Source organism: Panthera uncia (assembly GCF_023721935.1).
Source record: "Panthera uncia isolate 11264 chromosome D3 unlocalized genomic scaffold, Puncia_PCG_1.0 HiC_scaffold_8, whole genome shotgun sequence".
NCBI lineage: Eukaryota > Metazoa > Chordata > Mammalia > Carnivora > Felidae > Panthera > Panthera uncia.
Window position 1 is genome coordinate 31,235,334 of NW_026057586.1, and position 14,182 is coordinate 31,249,515.

At 36.6% G+C, this 14,182-nt stretch overlaps 1 protein-coding gene across 1 annotated transcript in view; it reads right to left on the reverse strand.

Moving 5' to 3' along the window:
* Nucleotides 1-14,182, reverse strand: part of PIK3C3 (phosphatidylinositol 3-kinase catalytic subunit type 3) — a 142,934-nt gene that overhangs the window by 79,479 nt on the left and 49,273 nt on the right. The window contains exons 8-10 of the mRNA XM_049620173.1: nt 11,664-11,768; nt 10,886-10,978; nt 2,760-2,945 (exon numbers count right to left, since the gene is read on the reverse strand). Of these exons, the coding sequence (XP_049476130.1) occupies nt 2,760-2,945; nt 10,886-10,978; nt 11,664-11,768 (384 nt within the window). The remainder of the gene's footprint in view (nt 1-2,759; nt 2,946-10,885; nt 10,979-11,663; nt 11,769-14,182) is intronic.

The following is a 14,182-nucleotide window of genomic DNA, read 5'->3' on the forward strand; positions in this document are numbered from 1 at the left end:
TTAATGACAAATATCCTTCTCAGGAGAATTAAGTAATTGTGTTTCACTGCTAAGCATGCTTCGAAAATGCTGCTGAGTATATCACCTGTTATGTTTTCCCAATTATAGAAGACTTTCCACATGAAATCAAAAGGGCTATATGGTTATTAAATTCCCCACAAAGGAGGAATTCAGAAGAAAACGTTCCTCTTTTTGTCACTCATCACTATCTGATTTGTTGGTTTGGTATTCTATATTCAAACTATACTTTCCTTCATTTGTACAAAGTCTATTTGCTCATTATATAGTCACATCTTGAAAAACATAAAATTCCTCTAAGCATGAAGGACATAGCATTGGAGTAAAACAAAAGAAAAGATCAGGTTTCCATCTGAGGCAATTCAGTAAAATTTCCCAAGAGCTATGGAATATTATCTAGATAGTGATCACCATTTCTCTCAATAACAAGTTAATTCTAATGCTTCAGGGTACACAGGCAAAATTCCATATCAAAAATCACTAAGTGACTTCCCATTTCTTATTGAATTAAGAGTAATTCTTCATATAGGCATTTACAGTTAGAAGGACACAGGTTCCGATCTTACATCCTGAACAGCTAGCTACATACATCCCACATTCCAGTTAAAGTGAAATACTTGCTATTTTCTTATTACTTTTCACTCTCCTTGCCTTTGCTCATTTTGGTCTCTCCACTTAAAATGTAAACTCATGTCCAACTGTGAACATTTACTTTTCCTCTAATGAGTATCTCAAATGCCACTTCCTCCTCAAACTCTAATGGGGAACCTCTCCTTTTGAACCACACAACAATAAGAAATACAGTTTTTAAAAAATTCCTAAAGGGACACCTGGGTGACTCAGTTGTTAAGCATCCGACTTCAGTTCAGGTCATCATCTCATGGTTTATGAGTTCGAGCCCCACACTGGGCTCTGTGCTGACAGCTCAGAGCCTGGAGCCTGCTTTGGATTCCATGTCTCCCTCTCTCTGCCCCTCCCTACTCACGTTCTCAGTCTCTCTCTCTCAAAAATAAACATTAAAGAAAAAAAAAATTTATAAAAATAAAAATAAAAAATTCCTAAATAGAATATTAGCAAATTAAATTCAGAAAGGTATTCAAAGATTAAGATCTCTAAAACCTAAAAAAAAACTACCATATTTTGCAATTTAAAGTGTACACAACGTTTCTATCATTATCCTCTACCTAATAACAAAAATTCTAAAATGGTCTGGAAATAGTTCAGTACCTGCATGAATACAGCTATCTCCAGAGACAATCAAATACTAAGCTAGAAGCTTGTGAGGGAATTGAAATAAGACAATCAAAAATTAGGACTGATAATTTTTCTATTTAAATTCTGAACCCACACGAAGGTACTGTCTTGACTGTAGCCCAGAGGCCTTTAGCTAAACGCTATAACTCATATCAAACATTGAGAATTAATGATTTAAGTTAAATTTCCAATTAATTTCACAATAAATATTTCAACATTTCTACATTTCAAATAAATATGTAATAAATTGTACTTGTGGTACAGTAAAGACAGTGAGGAAGAAGATAATATGCTGAATCACAATGCTTAGGATTGCTTTTTGACAGGAGAGTAAAGAACACTGTTCCAATAAAATTATACAACAGCTGAGATTTGCCTCCAAATAATCCGGTGAGGGGTAGGAAAAGGAGAAGAGAAAATAAGTGGTGTTACAGATGAAACAAGACTAGCTGTGAGCTGGCAACTGAAGATGGGTAAATTATATGTGAGCATTCACTAGACTATTTACTTTAGTGCTCACATTTTACTATAATTAAAGACATACATCGACCTTAGTGCTATGTTTTGCCACTACAAATTCAAAATGACTTTTTTTAAAAAAAGATCTTCAGTATTAGTTATTCTATGGAAACAACATTGCTATATACATCGAGGCTTGAGAAAAGTTATCCTGTATCCCATAAGCCCTGCAGGCTAGCATAAATTATTAGGTTATGTTTGGAAAAGGCATTCATTCACCATATAAAAATTAGTACGTTAAAAAACTTGCTGGATTACTCTATCTTATTAGGAATAACTCCAATTCAAAATCCAGCAATGCTTTGTGTCCACAGAGTGTTCCTCCTTCCCTGGTGGTTTTATATGTATATAAATAGCCAGCATAAAGTTTGCAGGCTTGGCTTTCCAGAGGATTCAAAACCACCTTCAGAAAATCTACATATACACGTAATTGTCAGCAGCTGAAAGTTTAAAGGAGAAGTTTGAAGGAGAATAAGATGACCATGCATCTCTATGCTTTAAAGGCCCCAAGGGCTTCTCAAGGCTGCAATTAAATGTGGCTTGTTGTATACTGACTGATAGAGGGGATCTGAATTATTCCCTAGCTGGTGCCGCATTAAACCATTTTTCATTAGAATTCCTTTTTCCAGACAGAGCAATACAAGCTCTGCTGCCAGGTAAATGTCCTGGGAGAGATTGTCCTATCATGTAACAGATCAGGAAGTAAATTTTCATTTCACAGAAGAGTCCTTGGAGGAATATTTTAATTTTACTTCTGAAAACACACCTAGTATATCCTCTTCCCTTCTAAAAATCTCCCTTTCTCTCTCTCTGGTCTACCTATCTCTCGCTCTCTCCCTCTCTCTACCACACACACACACACACACACACACACACACACACTGGACTGAGTGGGGAGGAGTAAATGAGTCTATAATCAGGCTCTAGTTTAAAATGTACCCAAAGAAGAGTAATGAGTAACAATGTACCTCATCATCTGCCTGTCGCAACCGGGCAACAGCATAACGCCTCACAGTTGGATTGGTGTAATGGGAGGATAAAAGCTCCAAGGAGTCCTCTACATCCATTGGCTTCCATTTTCCTAGAAGTTCCAATGCCTGTTTAGCCTCCTGAGGTAAATCCCAATTAACACATTTCAAGAATTTTGTTAAAGCCTAAAATCAGAAAAGATTTTAACATTAGAAACAACAGCCTATTACCTGGGAAAAGGAAGGTCAAGAGTGAGTAGGCAGAGTTTCCCACTTGGTCCTGATGACAAAGTCACAGAATTGATGACAGACTCCATGTGTAACCACTAAACATAGTTACACATATGTTCCTAGAAAAATACTGCAGGACAGAAAGGGAAAAAAAAAAAGCATGTTCCCTGTAACTTTACATTTTTCAGCTTAGTTTTTTCTTTGTTTTTTTAAGGTTTTATTTATTTTTAACAGACAGAGAGACAGAGCGTGAGTAGGGGAGGGGCAGAAAGAGAGGGAGACACAGAATCCGAAGCAGGCGCCAGGCTCTGAGTTGTCAGCACACAGCCAGACACGGGGCTCGAACCCACAAGCCGTGATGAGATCATGACCTGAGCCAAAGTCAGACACTTAACGGACTGAGCCACCCAGTCTGAACCCACATGAAGGTACTGGCTTCTACCTTGTACCTTGTACCAGGCGACGCTACATTTTTCAAGTTAAACCACTATACAGAGCACTACAAATTTTTAAGTTTTCTTTGACTTTTCTTCATTTTCCTTTTTTATTTTAAAATAGCACAGACCTTGGGGTGCCTCCTTCAGTGAAGTATTCAAATTCGGCTCAGGTCATTATCTCACCGGTTCCTGAGTTCAAGTTCTGGATTAGGACTCTGCTGACAGCGCGGAGCTTGGAGCCTGTTTCAGATTCTGTGTCTCCCTCTCTCTCTGCCCCTCCCCCTGCTCTCTCTCTCTCTCTCTCTCTCTCAAAAGTAAATAAACATTAAAAAAAATTTTTTTAAATAACAAAATAGTGCAGGCCTCAAGACATGGAAATAAAGAGGCGTACATGTTCTCATGAGATGTTTTACAAACAACCTTCATTTTACAACATCAACATGGGACATAAAATATTGCAGCCAATAAATAAAAAGAGTTCAAAGTCAAGCAAAGGTACAATCCCTACCACGGACCTCACTCTCAAACCTCTCCAGGATCACTGGGTTTCCTAGATACTCACACATGAGGGCTCAAACTAAATTAAATATGTACATCTCTTACACAGAGAAGTAACTATTTTAAAAGACAAACAAAAACTCCACACAAACAAGCATAGAGAAAAACACAGAAGCAGCAACAAATATTCTATGATTCAGCTACCTGTTTGTAGTATCTTTCTGGAACCTCACTTCTTTAGACAAGCAGCATAACTATCTAAAGTTTTTACAAGATTTTCCAGGTAAATAAATGACCTTGGAGCATATCATTCATGGTTCCATACATAATAAGTGCTCTTTTAACAAGGTTGTGTATTTGTTCTCCATAAAAAACTATCTCTATTGTCACATCTCCCTACTGGGAACAGTTTCCTGGCTGATCCCATTTTCTTCTTTCTCTTTGTCTATGAATTCCTCTCTTGAACAAAGATAACTTTAAAATTTTAAATTCCTGGGGCACCTGGGTGGCTCAGTCAGTTGAGCATCCGACTTCGGCTCAGGTCATGAATTTGCAGTCTGTGAGTTCGAGCCCCGTGTCGGGCTCTGTGCTGACAGCTCGGAGCCTGAAGCCTGCTTCGGTTCTGTGTGTCCCTCTCTCTCTCTCTCTCTGCCCCTCTCCTGCTCACGCTCTATTTCTCTCTGTCTCTCAAAAATAAACGTTAAAAAAAAATTTTTTTTTTTTTAATTTAAAATTCCTGTTCTGCCCAACTAAAATCTTTTCATTAGTAAACTAATCCAGTTCTGAAAAAAATGCCCTTTTGGACAACAAAATACAGTTATTGGTTAGTATGACATAAAATGAACCCTAATGCCCATGACCTAACTTATTCTTGATTTAAGTAAATTAAGCGAAAAGGCCCGATGGAGATTATCTAGTCCAGTGCTCAAACTGTATATAATCTCAGTGAAGTCAGTGGCTTGCCTGTCACCTCAAAATGGTAAGAAGCTACACCCAAAACTGGGATCCACTAACTCTGAGCCCATGCATCTTTCACCAGATGGTTCCTCCCTACCATTAAGGCACTGCCATCTCCTAATTAGCTAAATCCATGCCCCGTAGAGCCACTATTCCATCAACACTGATCTCCTAAATCCATTACCAATTCCTGTCCATTATTTCCCAAGCAATATTTCCTGCATTTTTCCCCTCAGCTTGATTCTCACTTTGAGCTCTTCCTTTAGTACTTACCTCAATTTTAACCCTTTCATTCAAATGATGCTCTTCTTAACTGCCAAACACTTTTGTGGGCATTCTTATCTCTACAACTGGAGTCTGTTCTGAAAGGTAGCTATCCATTTCTTCAGTACCGACAGCATGCCATTTAGCACAGTGCTCCCTCTCCATGTAAGAACACAGACCACCCTTCTAACTTATTCCATGCATTTTATTTTTCACTTCTAGAATGCATTTCTATGTTGAATGTTGAAACAAAGCAATACTTCTTAAATAACTACAGCAAAACCTTCTCCATTTCACAGCACATCAGCAGTCTTAATAGAAATGTGCAGATATGTACTTACAAGCAAATCTTGCAGCATGCTGATGTACTCAGCTCAATAACTGAAACAATCTAACCCCCAGATTCTCAGATTTACAGATTTACTAGTAAGATTTATAGCATGCTGCTGCCAAGGAACTTAAGACACTGTACAAAGAATTATACAACTTTCTAATGCTGAATGTTACAAATGTAAGCAAAGAGGTAGTAGAATGAAGAAGGAAAACAAGGAGAAGGGAAATGAGAAAGATAGAAAATATAAGAATTTGAAGCAATAATAATAATAATACTTAATTCCTGGCCCTTTAAAGATGCTGTACTGATGTATGTAAATTTAAGGATTCAAAAGCAATTTTATCTTCAGAGTTTCCACTGATAAATGGAGAGTACAGGCTTTCGAGCCAGAGTGTTTGAGGTCAAATCCTAATTCCCAGCTCCATGACTTTTTGGCTGAGTCACCTCTAGCACATTATTTAACTTTTAAGTAACTTGTCCTATAAAGTTGCAGTAATGATTAAATAAGTTACTGAATGCAAATGTTTAGAACAGTACTTTGGAAATAATATATATTTGATGTTAATTATTTTATCATCTGATATTATTGTTATTCTACTTCTGATGTTGGGTACAATGTCAAATGACAACATTACCACTTTTATTGCCATGTTTTAAATAGCAGTATTTCCAATTTTTTTTTTAATGTTTATTTTTGAAAGAGAGATAGAGAGCAAGCAAGGGAGAGAGGGCAGACAGAGAGAGGGAGACACAGAATTGGAAGCAGGCTCCAGGCTCTGAGCTGTCAGCGCAAAGCCTGATGAGGGGCTCAAACTCACAAACCGTGAGATCATGACCTAAGCCAGACACTTAACCGACTGAGCCACCCCAGCGCCCCTAAATAGCAGTATTTCATTAACCTCCCTTCTGATCTTAGAACCTCTTCACTATTATCTCCTATTCTTAGAATCACATTCACAATCACTTCAGAGCTGAAAAAAACTATGTTCATCATATATATCTCTATTTTTAACTTCTACCAACTAAGTTATGGGAAATTTCTAATTTGTTGCTAAAGGGAAATCTATTCCTCTACTCAGGACACTTCTGACAACAAATGTGTCGTTTTCCACACCAAACAATTGCTTAATTCTCTGAGAACACCAACTAGATGTCCCAAAATCTAGTTCAATTCTGAAACTACCTGGAGTTACTGAAGATTCCACAGGTTAAAGGGTCAGTCTCACAAAACTGCTTCCTGTTTTAGAGCCAATTACAAATTTTGGATCCCCAGGTTGCCCACACTTGTGTGTGACTTGGCTACAAATCAGAAGTTACCAATGACACCTTCCTCAGGCTCAGTAATTTGCTATAACAGCTCACAAAACTCAGAAATACTTTACTTATTACTACTGGTTTATTACAAAGGATACAAAATGAATAACCAGATGAAAAGGTACATTGGACAGGTCTGGAAGGGTCCCAAGCAGAGGTGGTTCTGTCCCTATAGAGGTTTGGATGTGCCACTCTCCTGTCACATGAATGCGTTCACCAACCCAGAAGCTCTACAGACCTTGTCGTTATAGGTTTTCATGAAGGTTCCATTACATAGGTTTGATTTATTCTGGCCAGTGTTGATTAATGCAATGCCTAGTCCCTCTCCCAGAAGTCATGGGGTGGGGTTGAAAATTCCAACCTTCTAATCATATTCATCTGGTTGGTTCCTCTAGCAACCAGCTCCATCTTGCAAGAATCACCTCATTAGCATAAACTCAGGTATGGCTGAAAGGGGCTTATTATGAATAACAAAAAGACACCACCCCCATCCCTACCACTCAGGAAATCCCCAGGGCTTTAGAAACCGTGCCAGAAACAAAAACCAAGTATATATTTCTTATTAGATCACAGTATCACAGCTGTGCTTCTAATTTCAATATTGAAAATATCTGCTCACCCTGCTCCTTCCACTTGCCCTATTTCATTATTTCAGGCACTCAAGCCTAACTCCTGGGAGTTGTCACCAAGTCATCTTACACATTCTCCTCTCCTTCCCCTGCCCTCCAAGATCACTCTCAAAATCATACATGAGTCTCCTAATTAGATCTCTTCCTTCATTCTCAGATCTGCTCCAACCCACCCTGATTCAACTTCCTTAAAACATCACTTCTTAAAAGACATACTCTGTTGCTTTAGTGGTTTCCTATCACCAGTGAAATCCAACTCCCAAGCTAGAATCCAAGGCTCAAACTGACTCCAACTTGTTTATTTCATAACCATTCACACAAATTTTTCTGTCTCTGAACTTAACATGCTGCTTTACTCATGCTTTTCTTCTCCATGAAAAATGATCATCACATAAAAAATATCATCGAAGCTTATTCAAACTTTAAGACCAATCTTTTGCTCTGTGAAATTTTCTTCATATCATAGCACACGGATCTTGCTATACTCTACATATCTATTATAGTAATTACCTAAATGTTTATTGGAGAATAACCTTTAATCAATTTACATGCTTATGTTTCCCCATTTTGATTCTGTATAAATATCCTTTCCCTAAAAACAGTTTTAATTTATATGAAGACAGAGAAATGGTATCTCAAAGCCTAGAGTCTAAATATTACTAGGCCAAAGTGGTAACTTTGCTTGCTGAAGTGAATTCATTTCTGCTCCTCATCGACTTCTTGACAGCACAAATATGATTATTGTCCTGATGTTACGGTCCCAACAGCTACTTCAGGAAAAGCCTCATATGAACATTCAGTGCATCACTATTACCTCCACTGTGTGACAGTTCCTATGCTTTTTTTCCCCCAAAGATAACAGAAAGGCATTAAGAAAGTAATTTTCAATTAACATTTTTATAAGAAGCCATTTACCATTTATTGGTTTTGAAAAGTTACAATATTCACATTTTGGATTTCATAATAATAAGCCACTTTCCATACTATGTAGAAATAGTTCTACATAGTATGGACCACAAATTTTTAAAATCTTCCTGAATTTCACTGGTTTTGCTAGATAAAGTGATTACTGTGAACTTCGTAGGTGCAACATCACATCCAGAGTAGAAGGTTTTCATCCAAAATACTTAAGACAGGTCATTTAGAAAAAAATAGGTGGAAAGACCAAATTTAATTAAAAAGTAAATAAGAAATGTAAGTTTGTAAGAACTAATTTCCACCAATTTTTGACCACTGCTTTCTCTCCACCAAATCTTTTCAGCTTCAGGGCCCAATGCCAAATAACCTAAATCAGTTTCAGAGAAACTGACATGGAAAGAACTTCTTTGTGTAAGTAAATTAAGGGACAGGAGTACAAGAGTATTTGTTTTCTACAAAACCCATTTTAAATTATTACAAAGACACAAATGTGGCTGTGTGAATAATTCCTCTGGTCACTTGAAAGCCAATATATATATCTGGTCTACTGAAAAGTGCTTCCCAAACATTAAGAAATATTGTTTGTTCTACTCTAGTGATCATAAGAATCCTATAATGCATCCTGAGAACTGAAGTTTCATCACCCACATTTCAAAAACTTGAAATCAACTAGTTAAATGAAACTTGTCATATACTTTATATCACTTGAGCATTTTATTTCTTTTGCACATATCTGGAAGTAATTGAATTTCGGTGGGAAGTGACTACTTGTTTAAACAAACAATTTTTCTTGCAAGTGTTTCTACCTAAGGCAGTTCTGCTCTGTAAATCTTTTCTATGCTTCTTGAACCCATACATTCTAACAGGTTTAATTCAATATCTTGCTGTATGTTTTAGCAAACACTCTTCTACATTCAAGATGCAATTTCTGTGACCAAGGTTTTTCTTCATTTAACAGAGTATCATGTACTAACTCAATTTTTTTATGAAACCCAGAATCACAACCTAAGTTTTTATTGATGAATATTTCCTTTTTTGCAGTCATGAAGAGAATAACACTCAAAGCTATAGGAAATTTAAAATTCTTCTTTCACTCTTGTTAAGGATGTAAAGGAGAGTTAATATAATTCATCTACAAAGAATTTCCCAAGGCATCAATAAAAGATAAAGAAGTAAAGCTGGAAAGTTTAAGATGAGCTGCAATTGAATTTTTACCTTTACTTTAGAAATGAAAAGAAATAAAATTGTTTCAGAAAAACAGGTTAAAGTAGCTAAAGACTGTCTCATGAGATTGTAAAACATATTCATTCATTCTCATATAATTATGTAATAGCTTTCTGACAGATATTAATTTTCCTGATGCTGCTATGTTTTGTGCCCAACACATTTCATAATTCCTGCTGAGGCATGTACGTGATGTTGCAAATATTTTCTCTAAAATCCACTAAGTTCTCTTCTTATTCACAGATGTGAGCACATCAAGATGGTATAAGAGCTTTGTGCTTCTTGCACAGGTTCCTTAATGTCTTTAAGACTCAAGCTTCCTCATATATAGAACACTCATGATCACACCAACATTCTGGGGTTGTTGTGGGATTTAAAAGATCCCTGGCATACTGTGGCTGATTAACAGATACTGGTTATTATTCTTATATCTTAAGAGTTAGCCCTTGAACCTATGTTCTAAGAATTTACAGACTATTTTAAGAACTAAAAGAGACTTGAAGTTCACATTTAATCAACTCATATTAAATATGAGAAACTAAAATTCAGACAGGTGGAAGTGATTTGCCAGTACTCAAAAAGCTTCTTAGTGGCAACAGTAAGACTCAGAACCAAGTCCCTAGACTGTAATCTAGTACTGACTACTTTATCCTAATTCTCTCCAGAAACTTAGTAACTCCATGGTTTCATTAAGAAAAGCAAATGTCTAGTTCTGACCTTGCCTCTATTCCGCATGCCAAGATGGATCCCACTCTATGACTCAACTTATACATTTCAAATTACATTTCTCATACTCCCTCTCCAGCCACATCTCCTCCAAAGTTCTATATTCCTTTTAATAACATAAATAGTTTGGTAGTCATCCAAGTTCAAAGAGGTGAGAACCATGAAGATAGAGGTGAAACATTTACTCTGCATCTACTATGTGCCAGGTACTTGGCCAGGTTATTCACCAGTATTACCTCACCTACCAAGGATTGTCATCACCAGAAAAATGAGGAAACCAAGCTTCCAAAGCAATTCTCCTCACCTTACCTAGTAAGAATAAGTAGTGGTACCAAAAGTGAACCCAAGTCTCTCTGATTTAACCCATTCAAACTATGCACCTATACATAATCTATGCAGCAACAAACTGGTACATGTATCTTTGTGTATATGCCCTTTGTAATATTTAAAAAATGAAATATCATATATATTGCTCTATAGCATGTTTTTATTTTGACAATAACATTTTATTTCCATGGCAGTTTTACCTCTCCTGTTCATTAGTAACAAATTTTGCAAATAAATCTGATATATGAAAATATTCAAGATACTCACTTTTTCTTGATTAGTGAGATAATATCTAAACTTCCAAACAAGATCTTGTTCTTCATATGTAAGTTGCTTGGTTGGTGGATAACTCACAATAATCTACAACAAAGAAAAAAAGAACTACGTTGGTTAAATATGTTCTTCCTATGTATTTCCATTTCATTTAAAATTTTTCATTTATTTAAATATTTCTATAATAGAATATTACAGAAGTAGAGAAATGTACATGAAGCAGAGTAAGGCTTAAATTTGCTGCACTTCTCAGTCCAAAAAAGGATATTATTAGAGTGCAGGGACAGAAAAAAACGATGTAATAAGTCACACTCCATATAGAAATCTGTAACTACAGAGCTCATTTAATTCAACCAAAAATACACCATATCAAAATAACAAAATCCCCCTTTCTTTCCAAAAGGAAAAAGGAAATAAATAATGAACACTTTCCCTGTCAAGTCAAAGCACACAACAATGCATATCTGCACACCAAGACTTTCCCTCAGGCAATGTACCTTGGGGCCAGTTTCTATATGGTGGCCAGACCACTATATCAAGAAAGTATATACTATTTGTCTCTCTGTCTCCAGGATTAATATATTTTCTTAAAGCCCCAAAATTGATTTCAAAAAACATACAGAAAATGCAAAATTGTTGAAATTACGCAGATTTCATTACCCTGGAAAACACATGCACCTGAATCACTTTCAAATGAAGTGGTTATCACATCAATTGCAACTAAATTACACATTTCATTATTTTTATATTATTAGTCCATAAATTCTCTTACATTTAGTTGATCTCTTGTGGCAGCGTTAGGTTTGAGATCATGGTCAGAAGGTCCACTTCTTAAACTCCGGGCAAGCTTGTGATGTTTGCTCTCAACTAAATTCTCCTATAAATTATTTATAAAATTAATCAATAATGTAAACTTCATCAAAAGGAAGTTTCAATGGCCAATTAGAAATATAAAAGTAAGTAGTTGCTTACTTAAAACCATTTTAAAATAATTAACATTTTATTCTTGTTACAACTTTCATCCCCTGTGTATGTTTCTTTTAAATATCACCATATTGAGATAGGGAAACTAAATATGCCTTATGCTTCACTAGTGCCATAATATGCACATACCGTTCCAGCTTCTTAAAATATCTCATTATACCCCCTCGTTCTTCATATATTCAAGGCTTTCATACCCACTCGGGTATCACCTTTACTCTAAAATCTTCCCTGACAACCCAGACTAAAGCATTCCCTCTTCCTATGAGCTACTAATGACCCTGGGACATCTGCCAGCAGTGACTGATGGAAGGAATGGTGACCATAATGCTTGAACATACATATGTATACTTGGTATGGACTATTTTAACTATAGCCAAAGCCATTACTTTTGAACATACTGTCTTTGCTTAAGGGATTTTTTTATTTTATTTTTATTTTGCATGTGTGGATTATCTGTTCATATCTTTTTCCTAATTTCCAATTGGCTTTCTGGTCCTTTATTACTTCAGTTTTTAAGAATCCTCAATACATTAGATACTCATCCCTTTGTCTGTGATGTAGGTCAAAAAGAGTTTCTTCCAGTTTGTCACTTGTCTTTTGACTTTGTTACAGTGTTTTGCCATATGATTGTTTTAACGTAGTCACATGTATCAATCATTTCTTTTACGGTCTCTAGATTTTGAGTCATAACATGATTACAAAGCTTTCCCTACACTGACAGTAAAGTACTAGTAAAGTTTCATTTTAATACTTAAATCCCTGATCTATTTGGAATTTTTCTCTACGTATGATGTGAAGTATGGATCTGACTTAATCTTTTTCGAAATGTATGATGTGAGGTATGGGTCTGATTTTATCTTTCTATAAATGGCTAACCAGTTCCCCACGACTATGTTCCAGTAATGAAATGCCACTAAGTATCATATACTAATTTGCATATGTACTTGGATCTATTTCTGAGCTTTTTCTGCTGTTCTATCAGTCTATCTGTGTCTATCTGTGTATGTACACGTGCTAGTGCATGTGCTTATAATTACAGAAGTTTTATAGTGCTTTATTCTCTGATTCAGTAGTATAATAGCTGGGGTTTTTTTTTGTTATTAAAATATAGTCCTCTATTTGGTAAATAATCATGACTACAAACTGAACTAAATTTTTGAGCACAGGGGATAAGGAGAGTAGTTTTGGTTTTTGTTTTAGTTTTGGATTTCTTTCTATCTTTTTAGTGTTTGCCCACTTGCATTTAAAACTTTTTTTGGGGCGCCTGGGTGGCGCAGTCGGTTAAGCGTCCGACTTCAGCCAGGTCACGATCTCGCGGTCCGTGAGTTCGAGCCCCGCGTCAGGCTCTGGGCTGATGGCTTGGAGCCTGGAGCCTGTTTCCGATTCTGTGTCTCCCTCTCTCTCTGCCCCTCCCCCGTTCATGCTCTGTCTCTCTCTGTCCCAAAAATAAATAAAAAACGTTGAAAAAAAAAAATAAATAAAAAAAAAATAAAACTTTTTTTAATTGTTTTTAAATTTTTTTTAATATTTATTTATTTTTGAGAGAGAGAGAAAGACAGAGCTCAAGCCAGAGAGAGGCAGAGAGAGAGGGAGACAGAATGTGAAGCAACCTCCAGGCTCTCATCTGTCAGCATAGTGCCTGATGTGGGGCTGGAACTCACCAGTAAGATCATGACCTGAGCCAAAGTCAGACGCTTAAACGACTGAGTCACCCAGGTGCCCCTGTTTTGTTTTGTTTTAATTACAGTATCCATAATGTTAAAGCTATAATTTTTTTTTTTTTAAGCTTTATTTATTTTTGAGAGAGAGTGCAAGCGGGAGAGGGGCAGAGAGAAAAGCTAGACAGGAGATCCAAAGCAGGCTCCATGCTGACAGCAGCAAGCCAGATGTGGAGCTAGAACCCAGGAACCACAAGATTGTGATGCTGGGCCGATTTTGGACACTCAACTTAGCCACCCAGGCACCCTAAAGCTATTAACTCTTGATGAGTATCTTCTTTAGAAAAGAATACACTAAAAATACAAACATCTCATTTACTGGACTTTTTGGTAGGAGTAACAGTGCTAACTAAGGTCCTGGTATAAAAAACTTTTTTTTTTCTTACATTTTTTTTAAATGTTTATTTACTATTGAGAGACAGGGGGAGACAGCATGAGCAGGGGAGGGGCAGAGAGGAGGAGACACAGAATCTGAAGCAGGCTCCAGGCTCTGAGCTGTCAGCACAGAGCCCGACACAGGGTGCCCCATGGACTGAGCCACCCAAGTGTCCCCAAAAATCTTTTTTACTGTTGGCCACTTTGAAGGTAA